Below are 9,763 nucleotides of genomic sequence, written 5' to 3'. Positions count from 1 at the left end.
CTGAATGAACCAATTAGGACCGTATGGACTGAATAGGACCAAACTAGACCAAAGAGGATAGAATGGACCGAATAGAATCAATGTGGACCGAATGAGACTTTTGAATATTTACCATTTTTAGGGCTCATATTTCCAATTTATAATGTCTATTTTTTTTTTTTGTATTTATTAACTCAAAACTATAGAATTTAACCCAAATATAATAAAATTTCATATCTTTTAACTCAAATATTAAGAAAAAAATGAATTTTTGAGCTAAATTTGAAAAGGCAGCCTACAAAAAGAATCAATTTGAGGTCCAATTAGTCTAACATGGGCTAAAGGAGACCAAAATTAACTAAGTGAGCTGAATTGGACCGAATGGGACTGAAATAGATCTAATTGGACCTAATAGAAATTGTTTAATTTTTAGGGAGAACAAATTATCTTCAAATAATTTTAGAGAAAAAATTACACATTATATTACCATACAAAATAATTATTTATCCACATTGGCTCTACGTCTAGTTCCTTTAATTGTCAAGAGTCTTGTAATTTAATTAGTTGACAATTCTTGATGTTTCCAACCAAGACATTTAGGGTTCAACTCCCCTTACCCCCAAATATTGATGTATCAAAAAAAAAAAAATCCCTTTACCTTTGTTAGCTGGATAGGCCAATAGAATTATTGATGATTTCAGATCTTAGCATAATAGTAAAATTAGAGGAAAAAAAAAAAAAAAAAGAGAGAGCAAATTCCCATAGAGATTTATGTAGTTTGACAGTGTGCCTACATCCACAAGTGAGTGCCAAAAAATTCATATAAAAGGTTTACAATCATTTATGGTGCCTCCATATATGGAGTCCAAATCTTCTGTCTCACTTTTCTTGTTCCACTCTATACTCCACTAATAAAAACTTGCCACGTGTTCACCTAATTAATTAAATATTACTATTAATTAATAACGGTAGCATTAATAAGTCAATAATGATAGTATTTAATTAATTAGGTGAACATGTGACAAGTTTTTATTGGTGGAGTATAGAGTGAAGCAGAAAAAGTGGGACAGAAGATTTGGACTCCCATATATGACTCGTACATTGGAAATTTTCAAAATACCCTTACAATTACTGGGGGTGACCCCTAAATTAGAGACTGTTACTTCCCATTGAGAACATGAGATACTATCTCTAACAAAAGAGTGGAGACCATTGTGACCGTGTTGGATTTTCACAAATATTAACATTTCTTGCAGTGAGAACATCCATTATTATGCTCTCTTGATTACAAGTGAATCCAATTCCTCAATATCAGCGTGCTTTTTTCTTTAGCTAAATAGCCAATTGGTTTTTTTTTTTTTTTTTTTTTTTCGTTTTTAAAGATAGTTTCAACCTGTAAGTCCATTTATGATGATAGTTTTTTATAGTTAGACTAAGACACCAATCAATTTTTTGTGTAGATTAAGATTGAACTTCAGATCTCTTATTCAATTATCAAGTATTTTATCAGTTGAACTAACTAAAACCCACAATAAATAAGCCAATTGGTTATTTCATTGTAAGAGTAATGGGACATAATTTTTTTATAAATACTAACATGAGATGTTGAGATTGGAATTTTGAATTATATTTCTACTTCAGTCCATCAGTACTGATACCACATTTATTACATACAATAAAAACAGCTCATGGCAGTGATCGTAAAAGATGTTTTTAAAAATGTAATGGCCTTAGACTCGTTGTACAAAAACCCAAATAATTAAACGTCTTAGCTTTAAACTTTATGCCCACCCGTTTGAACAAAACTTGTGCATTCCTTGCTTCTGTAAACTATCGAGCGTGTGGTTCAGTAACAGATTCTTCATTGACAGACGAAACAGACCATGACATGGACATGCTAGTAGATTGATCAGACTCCATAGACATTTGGGGTAAGTTCTGGTCTGTGTTGCGAAGGAAAAAAGCTGGCTGTTGCGGTGCTGGTAGACTAACAGAGTGGCTATTAAGCGCGAGAACTATTGATGCCATAGTGGGTCTGTCAGCTGGATCCTTTTGAACACATAATAAGCCAATGTGGATGCATTTAATGGCTTCATCTATCAAATAAAAACCTTCCAAAGTTGGATCCAACAATTCCAAGGGCCTCCCATCCCTCCAATGTATCCAAGCCTGCACATTTTATAAAGTAGTGTCTAGAATGTCATGCTACTAGTGGTGACCCTAGGCATTAAGAAAGGGAAACAAATTACACTTTATTTTATATACTCACGTAGCTCAAGAGGTCCTCAGCCCCTTTTGATTCAAAGTTACTGTTCTTTTTTCCGGTGATAATTTCAAGGACAAGGACACCATAACTATATACATCGGATTTATCAGAGAATTCTCCATGCATTGCGTACTCTGGAGACATATAACCACTGCAAACCAACACCAAAAACATAGTAGTGTTACTAAAGGACAACGAGGAACCTCATGATTATGTTCTTCAAGTTCAATGTGTCAAAATTACCTTTTTTTTTTGCATTTTTTATAATATATTTTTCAATGATTAATTACTCGGAATAGGACTTGAATAAATGCATTAATTCTGATGATGCAAATTAGAAGAAAAACCATCTAAAACTTACTATGACCCCACAATTTTACTTGCATTTCTTTGAGTTTGATCAACTTCAAGAGTCCGTGCAATACCAAAATCTGAAATTTTTGGATTCATTTCTGCATCTAACAATATGCTGCTATCCTTTAGATCACAATGTATAATTCTAAGTTCAGAATCTTCATGAAGATATTGTATTCCTCGAGCAATCCCTCCAATTATCTTATATCGTGTTTCCCAATCCAATTGTCCTTGTTTTTTTGAATCTAAAAGTTCATCAAAAGAAAAAAAATAAAACAAAAACTAAGAATTCCAAATGCTTATAAAACTATTGGATGCATGTTTAGAAAGACAAACCATATATAAAATTGTCAAGACTCTTGTTGGGCACAAATTCATAGATAAGTATCTTTTCTTCTCCCTCCAAGCAGTATCCCAATAGCCTTGCCAAATTTTTGTGTTGAAGCTTTGCTTGTAGTTCAACCTCATTCTTGAATTGTTTAAATTGTTCTACTCCTTGTCCTGAACTTTTCCATAACCTCTTTACAGCTATTTCTTGTCCACTAGGAAGTGTGCCCTGGTAATATATGTATTTTAAATAGCTTTAGAATAGTTTAATTCATGGAATTTATTAAATTCCAGTAAATTGAAAGCTTTTCAAATTATTTTTTTGACAATTCAATAATTGGGGATGAAGGATTTAAACTCTAAATGTTTTATTGGAAATACTAGGAAATGTCAATCAATTGAACTATAAGATTTGTTGACAAAACTTTTCACATTTGAATTCTAATTATATGCAGTAAATTTGCTACGTATGGTTATTTAAGTACCCAAAAAGAAAAACTAGAAATTAATTTTGATATATACCATGTATACTTTACCAAATCCACCTTCACTAATCTTGTTATCATCTGAGAATTTGTTTGTGGCAGCTTCAATTGTCCCAAAATCAAATTGCAAGGACTCCACAGTTGTTAATTCACTTGCAGCTAAACATGCAAAAAATAAAAGTAAGATATTACACTAGAAAGAGCAATGTTAGCTTATCATAAGGTGAGAGTTTGTACAAAGTCAATAACTTCTTTCTTATTTTCTGAAAAACTACCATATACCCTAGAAGTTTAAATTACAAGTAGTTTTTAACACTCCCTCAAGAACGACTTACATCGTAGACTCTTATTAACTCAATTGATAAAATTTCTTATCATCAAATAAGAGATTTGGGGGTTTGAGAACCCCACCTATACAAAAAATTAATTGGTATTTTGGTGTGATTCAAAAATCAATTGGCATCTTTATCTGATGGTAATAAATAATTATCATAGAGCAAATATTATAGATTGAAATTCTATAATATAAATATATATTAAAAAAATGTCTTAAATCAATGGGTTTTGTGTCCAATTAATTATTTTGTTTATATATAAAACTAATTATGATATATTAACAACTCATTTTTGTGATTATTATCTAACGTGGAACTTGAATATTTACCTATCTACACCACTCACACTTGAACTACACCACTCACACTCGAATATGTTAACATCATTTTCATTAAGACTTAAAAAGGAGAAGAAAGTGACATATGATGTAAATATAAGACTACTCGCATACCTTGATAATTTAGGATATGGTTAGATTTCTTAGAAATTTCTCCCTTTAGAGCATTGGTCTTCTTTCTTGCTCTCCTTAGGAAACAGAAGGATAGGATGACTAGGACTAGCACCAAGGCAGCTATTGGAACAACAATGGCGATTATTGTTGCGGTTGAGCTTTTGTCCTTTCCTGCGTAAACAATATCATGTTTCATTGACAACAGCAAACACTCCGTTAAGAGAGAGTTGCCCAATAAAATATTTAGGGTTAAACTTGTTTCACAGAAACTGTTTTACTCAGATGTATGCACACTCCAAAAAGGAGTAAAAATCGTAACTTGCGTGTAAAATTGTGTAAAATAATTTGTGTTTAATTAACATTACTTATTAATGGTCTGATAAGTCTACTTTGAGTCATTTTTCTTTTTGTTTCCCCATGAAAAAATTGTGAGGATGCGACCCCAGTCCTCACCGTACAAATGAAGGCTAAAGTGCCATTTGACTATATGACAAGATTGGCTGGTATGCTTGAGGCTTCTTCTTTTTTCTTTTTTCTTTTTTTTTAAATTTATGGATTTTAATATATTTTTAAAATTTTCTGAATACATAGCAGGTGGAGAGGGGAATTTGAGTCGTATGCCTGACCACTTCCTCCCACTTAATCCTTCAATTCCTTACATTTTCTTTTTAGATGAAATATATGTAGCATTTAAAAATCAAACAAATGTTATTTGTCACATATCTATCTAAAAATGAGAGAGAGTTTAATGTATCAATAGAAGAGGTTCATTTCGCTCATTAATTTAGGAAAATGGACAGTCATCACTCACAAAAAAGAAAAGATGATAGATATAGGTGGAAAATCAACCAACTAAAGAGTTTGAACTTCTTTTTTTTTTTTTTTTTTGAGAAATTAGGGCTTGATTGGTACTATAGTTTAAACAATAGTTTTCATTGTTTAAACAACAATACATGTATTTCTACCATATTTTTTCATCCACACATATTTTTACAATACTAACAACGATACTAGAAATTTCTTACCAAACGAGCTCTTAATATCAAATCAAACTTTTCTTTTTCTTTTTGTTTCACCTATATGTATTTTCACAACACTTAAACAACATTATTAAAAAAATTTTTACCAAAGGAAGCCCTTAATATCAAATAAAACTTTCTTCTTCTTCTTTTTGTTTATTATTATTATTTTTTTGTGAAATTTTTTCTTTTTTTTGCTAAACCTTTTTTTTTTTTTGGGTGAAAATGTTGATCAAGAAGAAAAGAGAAAAAAGATCTCATGTATCTTCCCTCTCACAAAATGTAGCCCCTCATGACTTTGGAGTCAGTGCACTATTACTGCCATTGCTGGGGAGGGAAGAATGTTTAGTAGATCTACCATGTTGATCCAAAACCATTATTCAACCTAGGCATGGTACAATAAAATCATTACTTTTAAAAAAAAGAAAGGATGAGCCCAGTTGTGAGTTTTTTTTTTATAGGAGTCAACCTTTTTTTTTTAAAATCATGCGCGCAGTAGCTACAGATCTCTACTTTTTAAATAAAGAAAGGATGGGCCCAGTTGTGAGTTGTAACAATTAAAGAGTAAACTTTAATCATGCAGTAGCCAAGGTTATATATATATAGGCCCACCAGCACCTGGGGAGAGCGTGAACCAATAACAGAAGATTATATATGTAGGCCCACCAGCACCGGGGGGAAGCAGGGTGGGGGTCTCTTAATAGGGTAAATTATTAGTTTACATTATACTATTAATTTAAAACAATAATCCTTTATATATATAATTTTAATAAATGGCCTCCAAAAGCCAAACAACAAAGATAAAAAATCTCACTAAGTGAAAAAGTGGGAATGCCAAGTCTCTATGTAACACTAATGTATGAATGTCATGTAATTTATTTATTTTTGTTAAAGTAGTTCACACCAACTTTTCACATGCACGCTATTCACTCATTAGTCATTGCATGTAATTTAATTGTCTGCTAAAGTGGTTGAAACCAACTTTTCACATGCTATTCACTCATTAGTGGTTATGTGTGACTTATACTTAGGGTTGTTCATGAGTCGGGTGGTTCGGATTGAAGAAGAGAAAACCAGCAATCACTACGGGTTGAGTCAGACAAGCTCTGACAAACGATCAAGTTGGTTTGGTCGAAACCGATGAAGCCATGAAGGAACGGCTTGTGGGTCGAGGGTAGTAGATCTTCACCGAATCTGAGTGAAGAAGAGAAAGATTCAACCGGATTTAAGACAAACCTTGCTAGATCTATGCCAAATGTCACCGGATCTGAGACCAATATCGTCAAATATGAGCAGATCTATGCCAAACATTGCTGAATCTTAGACAATCTAAGTTAATCATCACTGGATTTAAGTGGATCTAAGCAGAGAAAGGCCAAATATGGCCAAATTTGAGCTTTGAAGGCCTAATAGTCGCCGAATTGAGATAGACTCTGGTCGATTTGAAGGTTTCTTAAAGTAGTTTTCCGGTCAAGTCGGGTGGCTTGAATTTTGCTGGAGGACACCCACCACTCGATTCCCCGAAGTTGGTTTCTAAGAGAAGGAACTCGTGGCCGACCGATGAAGGGATCAATTAGGGCTGCTGGCAATCAATTTCAATCAATTCCGTCAGTTCTATCGAGTAGCCGGGTTTTTTGGACAACCCTACTTACACTTGACTTAGTATAAGTTGTTACAAGAATTACTTTTTCAGAAAAGTGAATCATAGAGGGATATCAGCCCTGCCAATGGTGGGTCTACATTCTACCCCTCACCGAACAATTTTGGTGGGCAATGGTCCAATGGAATGGCTTGTTGCCTACTCCATGGTGTTTGTTTTATCTAATAGCTCCATCCTTTAGAGTTGTAACCCACTTGGACCTGACTTTGTACATAGCTAATTGTCCATATTCATTAAAGAGCGAAGGTACATAGCTAATTGTCCCTATTCATTAAAGAGAGAAGGACCGGCACTAAAATCATACACAACAAAATTATCAATAACGACAAAGATTCATAAAGTATGCCATGAAAATTGAATCCCCGTTACTCAATAGCTAATAATATAGAGTAATACTATAATCATAAACTATTTTATTATATTTTTATAAAATGTTGATATAGTTAGTTTCTTTTTTGTTTTCATCTAAACTCACTATTAATATCACTTTTTCATTTACAAATAATCACTCATTACTTTAATAATTTGTAACTTTTTTTATAAAAAAATTTGTAACTATAGCGTTAATCAATAATGTAAAGAGAAAAGGGAAAAAGCATTCAAAGTTCAGTTACCGAACCTGGATGTGAAGATGTATGAGATGATGTAGGCATGAATGTCGCATTTTCCATCCGGTAAAAAGGGTACAATTCGTACCTAACATTACAACTCGGAAAGATGACTCTTCCCCCTTGCTTTCCACTGCAACACCATGGAAGAAGATTTATAGCAGCCTGAAGACAAGTACTACAATCGTTTCTGGACAAGTCCGCTGTGCACTGTACAAGGTTGTACAGTGTTTGAAAAGCAGAGATATTCACTTCTTTGGTTCCAAACTTTTTGGAACCAATAGGAGCATTAGAGGCCTGAGCTGCTGTCTCATTCATTGACTTAGCCAGTAGCTTGTTAAACCTGTCCTGTTCAGTGATATTCTGCGTGTTCAATAGGGCAAACTTTGGCTTTTCGTCCACTGTGGAAAAGAATGACCGATTTGAGTAACGCAACATGCACTCATCGTACCATATTACAGCAACCTTTTCTCTGGAACATTTTTTGGTTATCTCTTTGACTGCTGCAGCTACACATTCTTGGCAGAGTTGAGGGGTGACATCGCCGCGGCAGAGGAAGAGGCCGGAGACGGGGTTGGAGGTGTTTTGGCCACTGGTGGTGTTGTAGAATTCGAGGTTGTGTGTGGCGCTGTAAGAGAGTGAAGAGAGGAGGGAGTTGAGATTGGATTGGTAGATGCTATTGGAGCTGAAAGTGGTGTTTGCACATACCTCATTGAGGTGAATTGGGGCAGTTGCATGAGCGGTCAAGCTAAGGATGCTAAGCATGGAAATGAATAGAAGGGTGATAGAGGGATTCAAGCTCAAAGAAGTCATTTTGATAGTTCAGTCTCTTCCAATGTGTGTAACTGTAGCTGATTTTCTGCTTTTATTGATGGAGTGAGTGAGTATTGATAAGATTTTAGATAAGGAAATGCTGTTTTGAAGATGAATTTTTGGGTCCACATATCTTTTAATATCTTGAAACACGTGGGAAATATGCGCGTATTTGCATTCGATTTTTTTTTTTTTTTTGTTTTGTTTTTATTTATACACAAAAGAACAAAAATAATTTGTTTTTTTTTTTTAAGAAGGTTCACAAAAATATAATTATACTTAAAAATAGTAGATAAGTCGTGCAATACACAAATATATATATATATATATATATATATATATATATATATATGTGTGTGTGTATTTGCTTTGTTTAATTTTTTTTTTTTGAAAAATAAAACTGATAACTATAGAACAATTAATAGGAATTTATAATAATTTTATATGCATATGCATTTATCTATTCTAATAATGTGGTAATATTTTAAAGGAAGGTTTATATATAGAACATAATATAAATTCAGTTAAAAATATTTATTTGTTAAAATATTAACTTTTCAAATTTTGAGGTTTCAAAAATTTATATGAAAAATTATTATGAAGTCAACTAAAAAGTTAAACTATTTTAAATTAATGAAACTTTAAGACATATATAATAAACAGATTTAAAAAAATTCAAGAAAAAATTCTAATCCAAAAATATATGTTTTTGACTTATTCTACTTAATTAATATATATATAATTCCAACTATACAAAATAAGCCTTTTTCCGTGGTAGGATAGGAACAATACCCATCTTTGATATCCTGATTTCTTGTTTTATTCCATGAGATAGAGATGGAGATATTTTTCCTTTTTATAGTCTTGTTGTGTTCTATTTTAATTTGTGTTTATAAAAGTATTATCTAATAAAAAAAATTAAATATGTGTAGTCAGTTCAACTACAAAAGTATCTTATCCACTATTAAGAAATTTGGGGTTGAACCTCACAGATACTAAAAACGGATTAGTCTATTATGGTCAAATAATATATTTGGGGTTCGAACTCCACCTATACTTTAAATTAATTGGTATATTACCAATCACCATGATAATAAAGAACAATCATAGTTAAGCACCACCGTTCTCCCTTGGTGCGGTGGTCACTCTACAAGTATAAATACTTGTGGGGTGTGGGGGGTAAGGGTCAGGGTTTAAGTCTCTAAGATGGAGCTTTACATACATATAAACTTAATCATAGAAATTTTATCTTATATATATAAAAATTAAAAAAAAAAAACAATCATAGTTAAGCAGCCACAATAAATTGAAATTCTATAATATTTGTAAAATAAATAAAAAAATCTCTACGAAGAAGACATCAGTGGCGTAGATGCAAGCATTTGCTTGAGGATAAGGTTAGAACTTAGGATACCTTTCACCGTCTCTTGGACAAGGATAGGACTTGGGAGTTGGGACAAGACGT

The 9,763-nt window shown here is 32.7% G+C and overlaps 1 protein-coding gene across 1 annotated transcript; it reads right to left on the bottom strand.

The window, feature by feature from the left end:
- Nucleotides 1-1,584: 1,584 nt before the first annotated feature.
- Nucleotides 1,585-8,343, bottom strand: LOC142636187 (cysteine-rich receptor-like protein kinase 25). Its single transcript, XM_075810315.1, has 7 exons — nucleotides 7,497-8,343; nucleotides 4,199-4,369; nucleotides 3,449-3,570; nucleotides 2,936-3,155; nucleotides 2,607-2,844; nucleotides 2,249-2,396; nucleotides 1,585-2,148 (listed from the first exon to the last, which is right to left on the bottom strand). The coding sequence occupies exons 1-7, from the start codon at nucleotides 8,296-8,298 to the stop codon at nucleotides 1,810-1,812; spliced, it is 2,040 nt and encodes a 679-aa protein (XP_075666430.1). The 5' UTR covers nucleotides 8,299-8,343; the 3' UTR covers nucleotides 1,585-1,809.
- Nucleotides 8,344-9,763: the final 1,420 nt, after the last annotated feature.

This window comes from Castanea sativa, chromosome 5 (assembly GCF_040712315.1).
Source record: "Castanea sativa cultivar Marrone di Chiusa Pesio chromosome 5, ASM4071231v1".
NCBI lineage: Eukaryota > Viridiplantae > Streptophyta > Magnoliopsida > Fagales > Fagaceae > Castanea > Castanea sativa.
Note: the sequence above shows the minus strand (reverse complement) of the source record. Positions and strands in the feature narration are given on the sequence as shown.